Source organism: Raphanus sativus, chromosome 8, assembly GCF_000801105.2.
Source record: "Raphanus sativus cultivar WK10039 chromosome 8, ASM80110v3, whole genome shotgun sequence".
NCBI lineage: Eukaryota > Viridiplantae > Streptophyta > Magnoliopsida > Brassicales > Brassicaceae > Raphanus > Raphanus sativus.
The window spans coordinates 3,056,907-3,074,091 of record NC_079518.1 but is presented as its reverse complement, the minus strand read 5'-3'; the positions used below and the strand labels follow the sequence as shown (position 1 = coordinate 3,074,091).

Sequence of the window (17,185 nt, the reverse complement as noted above, 5' to 3'; positions counted from 1 at the left end):
GAGGTGAAGAAAAGATCGGGTTGATGGAAGCCAAATCAGGTTTGATGAACACGCTGTCATTGTTGTGGACATTAAAGAACACAAAGAAGAAGTATGTGAAGTGGTTATCACAACAGCCGACTGGTATAGTTTGCCACACAGCCGCACAACTTTCATAACATGTGACCACCATCACCACCACATCCAATATCACACAACATATCCATCTACATTTATAAATAACCCAAAAAACTACAATGAAATTTCTTATTCTTATTCATAACATACACATTCAAGTCCATGAGAAAAAGAAATGGACTTTAGCTATGCATCATCATCACCATCAACGCACTTCACTTCTTATTTGTACGTAAACTTGTGGAAATAAAAAAAAAAAAGTAAGAAAATATAATAGTGTAAGAGATCGAGCGTACACTGTTTCAAGATCTGATCTTTATCTTCCTTTGAGCTTTCAGATCCACCACAATGATCGAGATATTGTCTCTGCTTCCCTTTTGAAGAGCGAGCTTCGAGAGATAATCAGCAGCTGCTTGGCAAGCCTGGTCTTCGCCGTTGCCTCTACCTCCAGCGGGGTTCTCATCTTCCTCGGTGTTTTTGAACATCCACTACCTCCTGGCACTTGGGAAAAAGAAATCAGTGGAACCTAGAATCCGATTGATGTTTCCTTGGTTACTGTGGAATATATGGAAAAGTAGAAACTTGTTCTGTTTTGAACATCGAAGTGTTGATGCAGATACCACAGTGTTCAAAGCTCAAGATGAATCATCGGTATGGCTTCAGATAAATGGTTTCATCCCCGCTGATGCTCCAGCAGTAGTAGTGGAAGTGAGTCAAAAGAGATCATGGGAGAAGCCACCACTCAATACCGTTAAATGTAACATAGGCTCTGCTTGGTCAGCAAGTAATGGGAAAGCAGGGGCGGCGTGGATCCTACGGAACTCAGAAGGACGCGCAATGCTTCATAGCAGAAGGTCATTTGTTGGTATACGGTCCCAACTAGAAGCTGATCTAACTGCTATGGTATGGGCTGCAGAAGCTCTATGTGACATAAAGGCGAAGACGGTTCTTATGGAAACATCAATGCTTCACTGGCGAGGTGAATTTTCTCCATCTATGCTTCATTATACCCTCCAGCCCCTATGGAGAAAGTTGAGAAGAGCTTTGGATCATCTAGAGATAAATATAATTACAGTGATCCACAAAGAGTGCAATATGGTGGCCACGTCAATCGCTACTAGTGCCCTGCAAAGTTCAATGGCAACAGTCTTATGTGGCGGAAAATGGGCCTACTTGGCTACAATCTCTTATCACAAAGGAAACAACATGTACTGCCTAATGAGTTTGCTATGAACTATCTCGGAGCTCATGATAGCCACCGAGCAAGAAGATCTTGAATCTTTCTCCCTGTGTGTTAGGGAAGTCGATGCCTATTGGTGTCTTATTTATTTGCCATGTTTTGTTTTGTTTCCCAAACTATTTTGGTTGGTGGTTGGAGAAACTATTTTGGTTGGTGGTTGGAGAAATTTATCGTAATGACAAAAAGAAAAGACGGTGACAGATAAAAAGAAAATAAAAAATGTTAGAATTATTGAGGGAATATCTTCACGTGTGTGCAGCTGTGAATTTTAGTTTACTACAGTCTCCCATTAATACTTATAAAAAAAAATAGTCTCCCATTAATTAAGAATGAGTTTTGTTACTCCTCGGTAGATGAGAGTTTGTTTAACCAAAGATTCCTACAGTCTCCAATGATTCCTCGGTAGCTGTGAATATCTTCACGTGTGTGCAGCTGTGAATTTTAGTTTACTACATTCTCCAATGATTCCTTCATAAGAATGAGTTTTGTTACTCCTCGGTAGATGAGAGTTTGTTTAACCAAAGAAATACACATGCATGCTTATGATAATTTGTCACATGTACATCTTACACATGCTAGAAAAGATATACGGAATGATCCGAGACCCCACGTATTTTTTTTTCACACGTAGTATTAAACTCCGTATAAGGTGATCTATAGGACATAAAAAATAACGTGAGCGGCAGGATTCGAACCTGCGCGGGCAAAGCCCACATGATTTCTAGTCATGCCCGATAACCACTCCGGCACGCCCACTTTTGATTTTTCTAACCGTCACAAGCTTTTATTCTGCATCTATGTGATGATTTCGTGACTCAGAACTTGCTCTGAACTCCTCCAGTGGATTGATGAATGGGGAAAGCATGAAAGCATCCTCTCTCGGGTCAATATCTTCTTCACTGATAGTTTTGCAAAGTATATAATTGCCACACAGCCACAGAACTTTCATAACATGTGACCACCATCACCACCACATCCAATATCCATCTACATTTATAAATAACCCAAAAACTACAATGAAATTTCTTATATTCTTCTTATACATAACAAACATACACATTCAAGTCCATGAGAAAAAGAAATGGACTTTAGCTATATGCATCATCATTCATCACCATCAAGGCCTTAATTCTTCTATCCACCCAGCACTTCACTTCTTATTTGTACGTAAACTTGTGGAAATTTAAAAATAAAAAATAGTAAGAAATTATAATAGTGTAAGAGCTCGAGCGTACATTGTTTCAAGACCTGGTCTTTAACTTCCTTTGAGCTTTCAGATCCACCACAATGATCGAGATATTGTCTCTGCTTCCCTTTTGAAGAGCGAGCTTCGAGAGATAATCAGCAGCGGCTTGGCAAGCCTGGTCTTCCCCTACACCTCTCTCAGCTAAAGGCAACGCTCCATTCCTCTTGTGCCACAATAAGATCCGTCTCCTCGCAAACTCACAAGCCTCTTGATTACTCATCACGTCCCAAAGCCCATCGCTGGCCAGTATCAAACACTCGTCTTCTCTTGCTCGTGGCATAAACGTCACTTCAGGATCCGGTATCACATATGGCTCCAGATATTGATCACCTGAACAAAAAAGATGCAGAGTAAACCTTCTTAGTGTTTTTGTATAGACTGCGACAGAGTAAACCTTCTTAGTATCAACGTTGACCTACCAATGGACCTGGACATGGCTAGAACGCCAGAGACACGAGCGCCTTGCCATTGTATAACTTTCCCTCCAGCTCTCTCTATCCTTGCATACTCGTCCTCTCTATCTGGCTGCAAAAAGTAACAGAGAGTATAGGAAAAGTAAGAAACTTTTCTCAAGATCATATTTTGAGTGAGGATTGTTTTTTACTTTGTGATCAACTGACAAAGGCATAGACTCTTTGCCACGTAGCAAAACCGCTCTCGAATCACCACAGTTCGAGACTATTATATGCGACGAGCAAACCAAAGCAACCACGGCGGTTGATCCCACGGTTTCAGGAGAAACAGCCTCGAGAACCATCTCATCAGGAGAGCCAACAACAGGTCTGTTGATTTTCCCTTTGACTTCATCATCCACCTTTAGGAAACAATCGAAAAACACTTTCTCCCACAGCACCTGCCTACCTTCCCCAGTGTTGTTCCTCTCGCACAACAACTCTTCTTTAATCCATTCGATCTCTTCAGCCAAAGCAAAATGGATCCTGTCGTGACAATAGTCAGCAACCTGCAACAAGAATCCCATTTTCCACCAAAGGCGTCATATATCACATAACAACCTGCAAGGCAACAAAACATAACTAACATAGTATCTTTGTGTTCAAACTCTCTCTATTTGCTAAAAGCATATACCTGGAGGCCTCCGTGGCCATCATATACACCGAAGAAGTGACTAGTGAGGTGCGTGAGACTCGGACTCATCCCTTCATGATCTCCTCCCATAAGCATTTTAATAGGTATTTTCAGAAAACGAGGTAGCGCTCTCACGGCATCCTCCATCTCTGATCTATCACCGCAGATCGAAACTGTTCCCCAGAGAGGTATACAATCCAGCTCGTAGACGCTCCTGCTTCCTCCTCCTCTTGCAACGTTGTGATTCTCTTCGGGGAACCTAATGACTACTACCTCTGATGAAGAAGCTGCCACCACCTCCTCCATGTTCACGTCGTGATTCAGGCTCGTGATAAGGACTTCTGCAGTGGGAACCTGATCTATGGTTGTCTCGTTTAGGATGATAGCCGTGGCGAGAACACGCCCGTTATCTGGTAAACTAATCTCAGACCTAGCGTCCACAACTATTAGACCCTCGCTTATTATAGTCGCGTCAGATACTACTAATACGTCTTCTTCCATCATATACTCAACCTCTCCGTTACTAAAGCTTTGAACTTTCTGATCGGATAGCATGTCAACTGCATCAGTAACGTTCTCTAGCTCGGTGATATCCAAAGAAGACGAGATTCCAGAGTCACACATAGTGTTGGCTAAACTCAAAGTTAGTGCAACTGCTGGTGAAATCTCTTCCATTAGTTCCTATGCTTTGCTTCCCACACGTTAACGGCTAATCTTCATCCTCTTCTTCTTCATGATACTACAACATCCAATTCAGCTATCCACAGCAACCAAAACGCCGTTCTTGACACTAACTTTAGCCAAAGAGTAGCAAAATCAAGAAGAAGTGAGTACCTCTGGGTCACAGATCTGATGGATCTAAAGCAACAGATCCTCTGTATCTCGTGGTTGATGATCTCACCTAATCAGAAGGACCAGACACTCAATCTCTTCTAACACAATCCCTAATTAGAAACCCCCAAAGTTTCAACCTTTTACAAGAGAGGGACACAAAGCTCAAAACTTTATCCAAAAAACAAAAACAGAGGATCAGGTGAAACAGAGAGGGTTTCAATCAACGAGGTGAACCACACAAACAAAACCTAAAAAGTCTAAAACTTTATCTTTGTCTTTCCAAAACGAAACATGAACTCTCCTGGATCTGATGGATGGGTTTACCTAGACTAAAAGAAAAAAACTATAAACAGAAAAGAAAAATGTAACTAAATTGTTTTTGTGACAACGACTTTGCTATTACTAACACGTTGATCCAATCAATTATAAAATTAGTTAAAACTTCCGTTATTCTTTTATTTTTCATCTATTCAATAATGGTAACTGGTAAGGTAGACGCCGCGTGTCCCTTCCTCTTAAAGGTCAAGACTTAATTTCTCAAAATATTTAATTTTGCATATATAAAGACTTTCAGTGACAAAAAAAAACACGATATGTCTTCAACTAATTTTTTTTCAGGATATGAGATAGAATCTTCCAAAAATACGATAAGTCTTCCCTAATTTTTTTTCTCTCTCTTCTGTTTCATATAAGCTGTTAAGCTGTTATGAAATTTTCTAGAATTAGTAAACTGCAAACACCATTAAAAGCTTCAAAAGAAAAAATTAAACAAACAAAACAGTTCAAGTCTGTTTCGTCTCCTCTAATTCTTCTCTTCTTAATCTCAATCTGAGAATGCAAGTCTTCGTATTGTTTTCTTGAGACCCAAGTTTCATACGTTACCTTTCTCTTCAGGTTGAAAGAAGACAAAAACAAATAATAATGGCTGGAAGAAGAGTAATAAAAGGAAAAGACAGCAATGGTGTTACCGTCATAGCCATTGACAAAGACAAGAACAGCCAACACGCTTTGAAGTGGGCCCTTGAGCATCTCATTGTCGATTCATCAAACTGTATCCTCCTCCATGTTCAAACCAAATTGAGTAATCACCTCCTCCTCCTCATCAATCATCATCTATCATTTATCAATCTAATGAAAAGTTTCTTTAAAACAGGAATTGGTGAAGGAGGAGAGAACACAGAAGCACCACATGACAACCAAGAAGAGGCTCAAAAGTTCTTCCTTCCCTTCAGAGGATTCTGTGCTCGTAAAGGGGTTAGAGAATTCAATCCCTCTTTCTCCTAAACAACATTCACATTATTACTTATACAGTATATATGTTTTTAATCAGATTAGGGCAAAGGAGGTGCTTCTTCACGATATTGACATCGCAAGTGCAATTGTTGACTACATCAATAACAACTCCATTTCAAATATAGTCATTGGAGCCTCTGCAAGAAACACATTCCTCAAGTATCTATCTTTTCTCTCTCATTTAACATGACTTTAAATCTCAAACTTAGCTTCCATGAATTGCTTTTAAACTCTTATGTAATGGTGGTCTTAAATCAGGAAGTTTAAGAGCGTAGATATGCCAGCGACTCTACTCAAAACAACTCCAGATACATGTTCTGTCTTCGTCGTGACTAAAGAGAAGCTCTTAACAAGCAGACCAGCGAGTAGGCCTCACACACCTCAGCACAATCCCCAGCCTTCAAAACAACAACAACCATTTATGTCTATGTCGTCTGATCCTGGCCCCGCAAGCTTCGTTTCCACTGCATCTGGAAGGTGAAGTTTCCATCATCTTTTATGTCTGGTGACTGAGAATACTGATGAATCATTGTTTTTTTCTTTTTGCTAGGTCATCTTCTGCATCAAACGGAGACTTTTCTCGACCTGCAACAACTCAGTACAAGCCTTCTCATAACATGAGTTCTCCAGGAGAGTTTAGCAACGAGTTTTCTTCCAACCGTCACAGTGTTGAATCAAATGGGAGTTTCTACAGCATCCTAGGAAGATCCACCGATGGAGGAAGCTCCCACTCTTCAACATCCATGGTTAGTAGTATTCTCACCGGTGAAAGCCTATCTGGGGGAAGTATTACTGAACAAGAGGTAAAAAGAACGTTTTCAGAAAAGTAGATTTGATGTTTCAGAATGTAAAGTGCTGATGTTTGTGTTCTCTGTTCTTACATATGCTCAGAATCAGAATCTTGAACTAGAGGTGAGGAGATTGAGACTCGAACTGCAACAGTTTAATGCTACCATGGCCCGAGAAACTGTAAGATACTTACTACCATGTTTTCTTGAAAACATTCTACAGATGTTTGACTAATACTAGACACTTGAATGAATGCTTGTAGGCCCCTGCCGCTGAATCTGAAAAGCTGGAGGAAGCAAAGGTAGCAAGAGAGATGCTTAAGGAGCTGTCTGAGATGGATAAGCAGAAAACACAGAGCGCGCTCCAAGCAGCTGAAATGGCACAACGTCTTGAGGAAATAGAGAAGCAGAAGAGAAGACTTGTGGAGATGCAGGCCAGGTTCAACGAACAGAGCATGGCCAACAACGTATCATATAGACGGTACAGCATTAAGGATGTGGAAGATGCAACTGATGGCTTTTCAGATGCGTTAAAGATTGGGGAAGGAGGGTATGGACCTGTGTTTAAAGCCGTTATTGAAAACACTTCCGTTGCCATCAAAATCTTGAAGTCAGATGTCTCACAAGGCCTGAAGCAGTTCCAACAAGAGGTTGAGGTACTAAGCTGCATGAGACACCCTAACATGGTGATTCTCCTCGGTGCTTGTCCCGAGTACGGCTGCCTTGTGTATGAGTACATGGAAAACGGAACGTTAGAAGACCGTCTCTTCTGCAGAGACAATACTCCACCGTTGTCTTGGAGAGCAAGGTTCAGAATCGCTGCAGAGATTGCCACAGGGCTTCTCTTCCTTCACCAGGCCAAACCTGAGCCGCTGGTGCATAGAGATTTGAAGCCAGCAAACATCTTGCTAGACAGACATCTCAATAGCAAAATCAGCGACGTTGGTTTAGCTCGGCTGGTACCTCCCGCTGTTGCTGATAGCTTCACCCATTACCACATGACTGCTGCTGCTGGTAATACTTTCATTTCTACATTTAAACTAAACCAAATCTAATCTTTTGCATTTCTTTAACAATGGACCAATTGTTGAAACAGGTACGTTCTGCTACATTGACCCTGAGTACCAGCAAACGGGAATGCTTGGAGTGAAGTCTGACTTGTACTCATTTGGTGTGGTGCTTCTGCAAATCCTCACGGCGATGCCAGCAATGGGTTTAAGCCATAGAGTAGAGCAAGGGATTGAGAAAAATAGACTGAGAGAAGTTCTTGATCCCAGAGTATCAGACTGGCCTGAAGAAGAGACGCTGGTGCTAGCTCAGCTGGCTTTGCAGTGCTGCGAGTTGAGGAAAAAAGATAGACCTGATCTTGCTACTGTTCTGTTGCCCGCACTGAGCAAGCTAAGAGAGTTTGCAACAGAGGACCATGGCTCTGATAGAACGTTCTCTGTGTCACGTGCTCACAACTCAGTTCCTCGTTCACCAATATCTTCCTCACCGGTTGGCTTCTTAGAACCTGCAGTAACAGATTACTAAACTAAACGTTGGCTATCTCTGAGATCAGCGATGAACTTGCTCAACTTAAGCATCCGATGCAATCCCCATGCCAACCAGAAGAAGGCGATCTTGATGATCATAAACAAGCCAAGAGGAATGAAGTTGTTGTTGGTCTTTTAATGATTTGTGCTTCACCAAAAGTTTATTGTTGATCTCACATAGTGTCGAAGTTCCTATCTTCTGTATATGAAATTCTTTATTGTTTGGTCTCTCGTCCTTGCAAAAATCAAGTCACCTCCTCTATGGCACGTAGAATCTTTCAGAGCAAATGCATACAGAGAAATTTAGTAGGAAGCTCTTTAATTTGGAAATTGTTGGATAAGATAGTTGTAAAGAAGATGTAAGTAGTTAGTTACACACACAAAACCAGAACTTTGAAAGAGAGAAAACTGACAGAGTTACACCAGTAATATTAGCTCTGACAAGACAATTTGTCAATTCGAGACAAGACCAGCTAGATATATATTTGGGTCTTGGGAGACAGCAGAAGGTTCATAATAACAGCTCCCCAATTATATCATGAAACATGTAATGGAACCTAGGACTCAGATAAGATACTGTGTAATACTTTCACGTTTCAAGATCAATGAACAAATCACAGACCATATTAAAGCCAAGCTCTTTTTAAAAAAAAACTTAGCAGCTAGTAGAGAGATGAGATTTGCCAATAAAAGCAATGTGAAGGTTTTCAAAGATGAAATATAATGATTTGTTCAAAAAAAAAAAAAAAAAATATAATGAAGAATGGCAGAGATTTCACCTCTGAAACATCCTCTGACAAGAACCAAATCATAAACAAGAACCAAAATGTAAAACCTTATCATCATATAATATATAAAATAAGTTTCCGCAGGTTATTTTATGCAATAATGAAATTGATCAAGAATGCTACCGCTAGAAACAATCAAAAGCTATGATTTTTATTATCTCCCCCCAACGGCCACCAGCTCATATGTAAGCATACCGCTTCAAAACCCTCTTCCCCACCACAAACGCACCAGACGCCATCCCTCCAAGCACACCCGCCACAGCCGCAGCTCTCACCCCACGCGCCGCCCTAAACACAGCCCCAGTCCCAATCCCCGCCACCACCTTCGTCCACGCGTCATCCCTATCCGTATACGCCACGACACCACTCTCAATCCCCGCGTAGATCAAACCCACAACCCCAACCTTACACCCCAGCGACCGTCCCGCGTGACCAGACGAGTTCAGGATCCTGTTCACCTTCAGCTTCGCCGTGTCTCCGTACTCGAAGCTCCCGACGCCGGAGAAGAACCCCGCCGCGGCTCCGGCGAGAGATCCGCCGAGGTAGCCCGTGCCAGTGTAGAAGGAGAGATTCTCTCCCCAAGATCGGCGCTTTTTGAGGGACTCTTCGGTGAAGAGGTACTCCGGGGAGGTGGGGAGCTTGTAGAGGTGATGCGCTTTGATCGGGACGTCGAAGTGCTGGTAAGGGTTGTAAAGTCGCGTGCTTTCGTCGGAGGAGGTGTGATGATGATCCGTCGCCATTGTCTTAAGGGTTTAGATGTGTGGAGAGATGTTTTATGAATTTTTTTTGTAGGGTTTTTAAAGAACTTTGTGTCTAAATTCGAATTTGACCCCTAATGTTTTATTTATAACATTTAAACCCAAATAATCTTTGCGTTTTTTGTTATTTCCATTTTTGGCCCCCGTGGTTTTCAGATCTTTATACGATACGCATCTTAAATTGGAAAACTTACCATAAGAACCAATTTGTAAAAAGTCACGATTTTGTTTGGATTTTTTGGGATATTCTGGGGGAACGAAGGAAGTAGCTTTTGTGGGGGAGCAAGGTCGGCGGAAGAGTCGCTGATTCGATTGTGTTTGTTAAGATTACACAGACGAAGGTGGGAATAGATGGGGAACCAGAAGCTTAAGTGGACGGAGGAGGAAGAGGAGGCGCTGCTCGCCGGTGTTAGGAAGCATGGCCCTGGTAAATGGAAGAATATTCTCCGAGATGCTGAGTTTGCTGGTCAGCTCTCTCAGCGATCCAACATCGACTTAAAGGTAGTCTTCTCTGATTACTTCTGATTTATTGTGTTCGTGGCACATTGGTAATGAAAAATTGAAACTATTAAGAGTTTTTTTGAATTTGAGTTTCTAGTGGACAGATTGTCTGCTCTGTTTCTTATGTAGCGTCTGAGATTCATAAAGTGTTGTCCGATTATATATATTTTGTTGTCTATGCTTTGCTGGCTACCTGCTAATCAATCTATCTACTGTCTTGAGATAAGGTCTTTGAACTTACCCGAGATTGGGCTGATTGATTGATTCGGTATAATTGCATTATATGTCAAAGTGCAAGTAATGCTGCAATACGTTTGTCTTAAATCTAGCTAATGGTTTTAAAACCACTAGAAGCTGTGGATTTAGGTCTAAAGGCAAGTGATTGGCGCCTCTTTTAGTTCTGTTTCCGGTTTTGGTTGCCTAAGGCTAAAAGTCAGGTTAAAAGCAGGTGAATTTAGGTTAAAAGACGGGGGAATTTTCTGATTTGATTATTACCAGTGTGTGTGTGCCTCTGTTATTTGGTAACCTATGACCAAGAATTTTAAGCATTCGATGTTTTATATCTTTTTGTAGGATAAATGGCGTAATTTAAGTGTTGCCCCTGATATTCAAGGGTCAAAGGATAAGGTACGGACACCAAAAATCAAAGCTGCTGCTTTTCAGCTGGCGGCAGTTGCAGCTGCCAGTAGTCCATCTCCTAGTTCCAGCCATTCTCCAGTTCCTCCCCTTCCTCGTAGTGTATCTGATTTGAGCATTGATGATAGTGTTAATTTCACGGTTGATGCAAAGAATGCTCCCAGGTTTGTTTTTGTTTTTTTCTCTCCTAGCCACCACTTAATTCCTCTGTTTGATTCTCAAGTGATGTAGATTGCTTAGTCTACTTGCATTGGTGACGATTCTGATGAGATAATGTTTTTTTACTAAGGTATGATGGGATGATATTCGAAGCTCTTTCATCGTTGACGGATGCTAACGGATCTGATGTCACTGCAATTTTCAACTTCATCGTGGTTAGACATTTTTTTCCCAGCTCCATTAGGTTATTCGTTATTATTGTCTTAGCAGCTAACCTGTACTGATGTAACGATCACGCTCATGATAATGGTTTGGTATGTGTATAGCAAAAAGGACATGAAGTGCCACCAAACTTTAAAAGGATCCTCGGTTCAAGATTGAGGAGGCTTGCTTCTCAGGGCAAACTTGAAAAGGTTAGCCAGTTAAAATCAGGAGTAAGTCTTGACAGCCTTGCTTTGAACAAGAGCTTTCTTTTTTTCCATCTGTGTTGATTTCTGCCTGCCTTTTCTGTGTTTTGGTTTTTGTAACAATGCAACAATACACACGACAGACGCAGAACTTCTACAAGATGAATGGTCATAGCTTCATGGCAATGAGAACGCCACTTGCTGCGAGACCAAAAGAGGTGAATGTGAAACCCCGGCAGGCAAACAGTCAAGGACCCACGGTTTCGCAGGAGAAGTTTGATCACGCTGCAGGAACCGCAGCGTTTAAGTTCGTGGAGGTTGACGAAAAATTAGAGACGCTCAATGCAGCTGTAGAAGAGAGAGATAGGATGATAGAACTGGCAGAACAAGCTGAGTTGATTCTACTATTAGCAGAAGAGTTGCACAAAGAATGTAATTAACATCTCTTCTCGGTGATTCTTCAATTTCTAAAAATCTCAAAGGACTTTTGGTGTCTGATTCTTTTAAGATTTGTCTTGTTGCAGGTTCTCAGGGAAAGATTGTTGCTTTGAATTGAGATTTGAGGGAACAAAAGAAGCAGCATAGAGTTTGAGTCTTTTGAGTTTCATCAGACTATGTTGTGGTATATATACTAATAGTAATAGGCTATTAGATTGCATTCTCTTGTTTCTTTTTGCTATACCAAATTGTTTAGACAAAAATAAACATTTAACTTTCTTTCAGTGTATTAATCTCTTGTGTAAGATTTTGACTCAAGTAGTTTAAATTCTTTTGATTTGCAACACATTTTCCGAACCAATAATAACAATCAAAAACCATGAGAAAACATGTTTCAATTAGAAAAAAATTGTGTAGTGTTCCTTTATGATACGAATAAAAATAATCAAGAATATCATACAACACAGAGATCATGAATAAAAATAATCAAGAATCGGACACCAAAATTCTTTTAAGATTTTTAAAAACTGAAAAATCACTGAGAAGAATACATTTTTGTGCAACTCTTCTGCTAACAGAAGATTGTGACTTTGAATTAAGGTTTGACGGAACAAAGAAGAATCATAGAGTCGAGTCTTTGGAGTTTCATCAGATTCTGTTGTGATTGGTGACAAATCTCCCTACAGCAGCAGGAGAAGATATGAAGGGGCTGAAGGGATGTATGCAATGTCCAGGTTCCTGAGCCTCAAGATCATCTAAGATTTTTCTACAATGGACTCCTAACAGCAGTCACTCAGGTAGTCTTTAGAGGTGTTGAGTACTTGAGCAGAAGAAATCTTTGGTTTGTGCAGAGATGCAATGCAGTGGCTACTACTGTCTAGAATAGAGCTGCTGGTTTTGCTAGGCAAGTGATTGGTGAGGAATCTCCCTAATCATTTCTACTTTTAAAAGAAAAGTACGGTAACTTCAAAGACAATATTTCATTTCAGTTCCTTTTTCTAGGCGGATTTGTAAAAAAACAAACACATAAAATTTTGTGAAAATATGGTACATATACTTATTGTATTCATCAAAAAGTAAAATAGTTCGAAAACTTATATTGTGAGAGAAGTCAACAATGATTCAGATACATCATAGTACATCTTTCTCAGCTGAAATCATCCATGACTACGATTTAACTTTTCTTTCAGTGTTACACTCTCTTGTGTAAGATTTTGACTCGAGTAGTTTAAAGTTTTTGATTTACAAAACATTCTCTGAAGTATTAATAACAATCAAGAATTTCTGTCATAAAAACAAAACTATGTATATAATTTTGTTTCTAATACAAATAGAAATAATTTAGAAATATATAATAATTTCAAAGACAATGTTTCATTTCATTTCATCTCTCTGGACAATACTTGCCAAAAATCAAAAACATAATTTTGTGAAAAAGATACATAGGAACTAACTTATTGTATTCTTCAAAAGATAAAATGGCTTGAATATGGGGATCACTCATCAACTGAGTTTATTGCTTAAGAGGAGCTTTCTTCTCTCTGTCCGCAATTCTAGCAGGGGCATTTGAGTGTGACTTGAACCGTCATCTTCCTCCTTCATCTCTCTCCTACAGATTTCAAAATCAACAGTATAAGTCTAGATAGTTTCATCATCATGGTACAGAGATTATATATATATATATATATATATATATATATTTTTTTTTTTTAATAGAATGTTAAATTTTATTGAAAAAGAAAAGACCTTATTTACACCAAGTGTCCTTTTTTATCTCCATCTACTATCTCAACTTTCTAGAACAGATTAAAAACACTCTATAATTTTCTATCTTGTTTCAAACCAGAATTTCATTCCTTCTCCAATCTTTCTGTCTCCCTTCCTTTGTATAATCGTTAGCCTATTTCTCATATTTTTCTCGATCAGTTTAATCATCAGAGCAGCTGGTACCTCATCTTCTCCATGCTTGAAAAATATATTTGATGATAAATAACTTCACCTTCCTTATAGTAGAATCTCCCATTATTCTCCTTATCCATTCCAGCTAACCGTATACCTTTCGAGCAACACCCCTTTCATTAATTTCTCCCAAACTTGAGCAGAGTAACTACAATCGAAGAAGAGGTACAGAGAATATATTTGTATAAACTTGAGCCATTAGTTTATGTCGATGGAAATATTTCCGTTATGTACCTTTTTCTTGACAACCTGAACAACATCTTCGTCTTCAAGATGTTGAGATAGACCACAATTTTGAGGATTGTGCCTTGCGCTTGTGCCCCCACACAAGGGCATACTTCATATCCTTCACCAGAGTCATGTGGACGTGGTTACAAAAGTCTTCAACCATGCACCCACCTCGATCCTGATAAATCAGAAAGTAATCAAAGATATAAATCACTGATATGGACAAGTTTGAAAGGTATATTGCAATGAGGGGACAAATAAATACACTTGCAGATGAGAGGACAAAAGGCTCATCGTAATCTGGTTGCTGGTCTAGAGGCTTCGAGTAAACTCTCACAAGGCCCATTTCGTCCCACATCCTTGCAAGTAGCCTGTCTAAGTTTAGCTGTTTCAAGCAACGGTCATTCACTGTTAGACCAGTGAGGACAAAGAACGCACAAGGAAAAACTTAAATAGGACCGAATTATAATAGACTGGTCCTTTCGATATGATTTAACTTGCCTTTAGTTGCAGCTAATAACAATGGAATTTAGCTGCCGTGCTAGTCTATCCAAATCATCAACTCCAACAACATCTATTTTGTTGTAGACATAAATACACTTAATATATTTGCGGTTGCTTTCAACGACATCGATACAGTTATCCACTGTGGCATTCTCACGAAACAGCACCTGCAATACTCATCACTAAATTCATTTAGACGTCTGTAAGAAAACTACCATTATAACGCTTTAAAAAGCCGACAAATGCCAGAAATATTTCAGAATTTTACTTGTGAGTTGTGACACTTGAACTAGACATGAAAAGGCGCGAGAAGCTTGTCTGAAACTACTGATACATGATTGAAGTTGGAACCTCGTACCTCAACATTGTGGATTTTATATTCATGCAGGATTTGATAACATAGCTTCTCATCAATGTGAGTCAAGGGTGCCGTAGTGTTGAAAGAGATTCCACCAGTTTTCTTCTTTTTAAAGTAATATCTATTGTACGGAAAAAGAAAACAAAGGAAAAATGCAAAATCAATCTTCTTATCTATGTGAGTCAAGGGTGCCTGGCATGTATATCCACAGAGGATCAAACCTTTATGTTGGGACATGGTTAAAATTCTTGATCTGTTGAACATTGTGTAGAAGTTAAATGAAATAGTTGGACCCTGATGTGGAAAACTGTCTCTATCTTCTTATCTACTTTTATAATACTTGATTTGCAGATGACTTCATTTTCATGTAGCTTCTTCATCCATATTAGAGCCCAGTGATATGTATTACTCCACCAAGGTCTGTACATCTTGAGCTCTGTTTCATTTTCCATTGTGGGTGGCTGTTATTGTTACTCAAGTTGATGTTCTCTGGGTTATAATTTACGCAGAGAAAAATTTGCCTACAATTCTTGGATTTTCAAGTGAGGATAAACACCAAGCAAAAAAAAAAACGTACGTGATTACGCTCCATGAACATAATATCCATGAATCTGTTGATTCCAAGATAACTTACAGAAGAAAAAAAACAAAGCGTCTGCTAGATATTATTTGCAGGTACCAACTGATCTCCACAAGAAACGACTTGCAATGGTAAGCTAAATTGTATCCATTACATTATTCCCTGTAACAGTCAAAATTATGGATCTCTCAAGTTTCATTTAATTTTGCGTGCTGTGGCTGCTAAGTTCTCATATAGATAGTTGTGTCTTTGTTACAAACGAAAGTCCATAGTTTTTTTTTTCATATAGATAGTTTTCCTGGCTTTGATGTGTTATTAGGTAAGGTCAATATATAAAAAGGTAAGTAACATTACATGGCCAACGGGTAAGCAATATTACATGGCCATCTATGGAGAGGCTGATAACATTATCAAATTGAAGTGGGAAAACAAATTCTAGTATAAATCATAAGCACAAAGTGAGAGAACAAGATGTAAATCATTCTAACCTTTTATGTTTCAGAAGCAACATATCACATTCAAGTGAGAAAATAGCTAAAAAAAACATTCGTGGGCATCAACAAAATTAACAAAGAAAACTATTAATGTTTAGAATCTCTTAGAGCACTTAAAGAGATTAGCTTTCTCAAAGCTCTCATCTCTTTGTTTCTTTGCACGAAAGACCTCGAGGTCCTTTTCTAACTTTTCGAAAGAAGTTTCCCACACGGCGTTAACCGGCTGATAGTAATCAGGGTGAGAATACATACAATTGAACAGCATCAACGCTGTTTGCTTGCACTTAGAGCTACGAGGTCCTTCACAATCCATCAGAGCGTTAAAAGCATCTTTGCAACAACCTCCTCTCATGAACTCCATATACCTAGCTTCTGCGGCCTCATCAGTTGATGATTCTCCCGCTCTCGGTGGGAACAAGCCATAGAGGTTCTTCATCAACAACTCTGCATTAGCTGTCATCGGATATGGCCAATCACTGAAATCATCCGGTTTCTCTTGCTCCGGTTTTTCCGGCGGAATTTGGATGGATGACGCGATCCCCATTCAGCGATTCAGGATGCCAACAGAAGAACGATATGGAGAGGTTGATGAGATTTTGTTTTTTCAGTGATCTATTTCACAAATTGCTTTTTATATATATATATATATATATAGATGCAGCTAAGAGAACATGGGCCTTTAGTGGGCTTGCGGTTTGAAGTTTTCTGGACTGTTGAGGATTTCTGGGCTTGCGGCTTGAGCAACTTTGATATGAGTCACTCTAATATTCCTTTAATATTTTAAGCAACTTTGATATGACTCTATATTCCTTTAATATTTTGAGACAACCTTGTTGCCTCTCTCTCAAGTAACACAATGGCAACAATATTTACATCTGGAGAAACCTGCACCAGAGACTAGACATCAATATATGTATCAAAGCCACTGCTTCATTCCTTTAAAGTAGAAACTTATAAGAGAACTTTGTTGTCAAAACCCTTTAGAGTTCACAGTGGTAGAGCTCGCGGCAAAATTGATATGAGAAACCTTTTACTTCGAATGCTATCTGAAAACATGACTCCCGTTTTTATATAACAAGTTTTACAAATGAAATAGTTATTACAAAATCTTTTTCCTTGGCCGATAAAATATTTATTACTGTGTCGGCCGGAAGCCCATACTTCTTCTTCTTGTGTCCAGGGCCGGTACTGGTTCCAGAACACAAAGCGACATATCAATATGAATGGTTCTTTGCT

The 17,185-nt window shown here is 39.5% G+C and overlaps 5 protein-coding genes, 1 non-coding gene and 1 pseudogene across 9 annotated transcripts; 2 read left to right on the top strand and 5 right to left on the bottom strand.

Annotated features, from left to right (window-relative positions):
• Nucleotides 1–1,566: 1,566 nt before the first annotated feature.
• Nucleotides 1,567–4,868, bottom strand: LOC108822345 (protein phosphatase 2C 7). Of its 3 annotated transcripts, XR_008937222.1 has the most exons (6): nt 3,690–4,868; nt 3,208–3,564; nt 3,023–3,128; nt 2,593–2,933; nt 2,053–2,344; nt 1,567–1,825 (listed from the first exon to the last, which is right to left on the bottom strand). XR_008937222.1 is itself a non-coding variant. In XM_056991597.1 (5 exons), exons 1-4 carry the CDS (start codon nt 4,362–4,364, stop codon nt 2,599–2,601), a joined length of 1,473 nt encoding a protein of 490 aa, XP_056847577.1. In that variant the 5' UTR covers nt 4,365–4,868; the 3' UTR covers nt 1,915–2,344; nt 2,593–2,598. The 3 variants fall into 3 exon arrangements, 2 of the variants coding, with proteins under 2 accessions (XP_056847577.1, XP_018450894.1); XM_056991597.1 differs by lacking the exon at nt 1,567–1,825 and having other exon boundaries at nt 1,915–2,344; XM_018595392.2 differs by lacking the exons at nt 1,567–1,825; nt 2,053–2,344 and having other exon boundaries at nt 2,358–2,933; nt 3,690–4,866.
• Nucleotides 2,032–2,113, bottom strand: TRNAS-AGA (transfer RNA serine (anticodon AGA)). The gene has a single exon. It is a non-coding gene; the product is annotated as a tRNA-Ser (tRNA).
• Nucleotides 4,869–5,131: 263 nt separating the features above from the next.
• Nucleotides 5,132–8,401, top strand: LOC108822344 (U-box domain-containing protein 35). The gene is made up of 8 exons (XM_018595391.2): nt 5,132–5,604; nt 5,677–5,777; nt 5,854–5,975; nt 6,075–6,293; nt 6,367–6,619; nt 6,708–6,785; nt 6,868–7,618; nt 7,701–8,401. The coding sequence occupies exons 1-8, from the start codon at nt 5,445–5,447 to the stop codon at nt 8,135–8,137; spliced, it is 2,121 nt and encodes a 706-aa protein (XP_018450893.1). The 5' UTR covers nt 5,132–5,444; the 3' UTR covers nt 8,138–8,401.
• Nucleotides 8,402–8,966: 565 nt separating this feature from the next.
• Nucleotides 8,967–9,712, bottom strand: LOC108822347 (mitochondrial import inner membrane translocase subunit TIM23-1). Its single transcript, XM_018595396.2, has one exon. It carries the CDS (start codon nt 9,665–9,667, stop codon nt 9,107–9,109), a length of 561 nt encoding a protein of 186 aa, XP_018450898.1. The 5' UTR covers nt 9,668–9,712; the 3' UTR covers nt 8,967–9,106.
• A 170-nt stretch (nt 9,713–9,882) lies between these two features.
• Nucleotides 9,883–12,174, top strand: LOC108822346 (telomere repeat-binding factor 4). 2 transcript variants are annotated; one of them, XM_018595394.2, is made up of 6 exons: nt 9,883–10,186; nt 10,760–10,986; nt 11,112–11,196; nt 11,308–11,394; nt 11,532–11,820; nt 11,913–12,174. In XM_018595394.2, exons 1-6 carry the CDS (start codon nt 10,037–10,039, stop codon nt 11,942–11,944), a joined length of 870 nt encoding a protein of 289 aa, XP_018450896.1. In that variant the 5' UTR covers nt 9,883–10,036; the 3' UTR covers nt 11,945–12,174. The 2 variants fall into 2 exon arrangements, with proteins under 2 accessions (XP_018450896.1, XP_018450895.1); XM_018595393.2 differs by having other exon boundaries at nt 11,308–11,415.
• Nucleotides 12,175–13,222: 1,048 nt separating this feature from the next.
• Nucleotides 13,223–15,327, bottom strand: LOC108819692 (developmentally-regulated G-protein 1-like; annotated as a pseudogene).
• A 716-nt stretch (nt 15,328–16,043) lies between these two features.
• LOC108821243 (uncharacterized) lies at nt 16,044–16,493 on the bottom strand. The gene has a single exon (XM_018594290.2). It carries the CDS (start codon nt 16,491–16,493, stop codon nt 16,044–16,046), a length of 450 nt encoding a protein of 149 aa, XP_018449792.1.
• Nucleotides 16,494–17,185: the final 692 nt, after the last annotated feature.

What these genes read in the sequence shown, in the direction of transcription:
- LOC108822345 (XM_056991597.1), bottom strand. Translation starts at nt 4,364, where the DNA reads ATGGAAGAGATTTCACCAGCAGTTGCACTAACTTTGAGTTTAGCCAAC. An exon ending in ATGGCCACGGAGGCCTCCAG is followed by an intron (nt 3,565 to 3,689) that starts GTATATGCTTTT and finishes TTCTTGTTGCAG; the next exon opens with GTTGCTGACTATTGTCACGA. An exon ending in CTTTGTCAGTTGATCACAAA is followed by an intron (nt 3,129 to 3,207) that starts GTAAAAAACAAT and finishes TACTTTTTGCAG; the next exon opens with CCAGATAGAGAGGACGAGTA.
- LOC108822344 (XM_018595391.2), top strand. Translation starts at nt 5,445, where the DNA reads ATGGCTGGAAGAAGAGTAATAAAAGGAAAAGACAGCAATGGTGTTACC. An exon ending in GATTCTGTGCTCGTAAAGGG is followed by an intron (nt 5,778 to 5,853) that starts GTTAGAGAATTC and finishes GTTTTTAATCAG; the next exon opens with ATTAGGGCAAAGGAGGTGCT. An exon ending in GAAGTATTACTGAACAAGAG is followed by an intron (nt 6,620 to 6,707) that starts GTAAAAAGAACG and finishes ACATATGCTCAG; the next exon opens with AATCAGAATCTTGAACTAGA.
- LOC108822347 (XM_018595396.2), bottom strand. Translation starts at nt 9,667, where the DNA reads ATGGCGACGGATCATCATCACACCTCCTCCGACGAAAGCACGCGACTT.
- LOC108822346 (XM_018595393.2), top strand. Translation starts at nt 10,037, where the DNA reads ATGGGGAACCAGAAGCTTAAGTGGACGGAGGAGGAAGAGGAGGCGCTG. An exon ending in TTAGCCAGTTAAAATCAGGA is followed by an intron (nt 11,416 to 11,531) that starts GTAAGTCTTGAC and finishes TACACACGACAG; the next exon opens with ACGCAGAACTTCTACAAGAT. An exon ending in AGAAGAGTTGCACAAAGAAT is followed by an intron (nt 11,821 to 11,912) that starts GTAATTAACATC and finishes GTCTTGTTGCAG; the next exon opens with GTTCTCAGGGAAAGATTGTT.
- LOC108821243 (XM_018594290.2), bottom strand. Translation starts at nt 16,493, where the DNA reads ATGGGGATCGCGTCATCCATCCAAATTCCGCCGGAAAAACCGGAGCAA.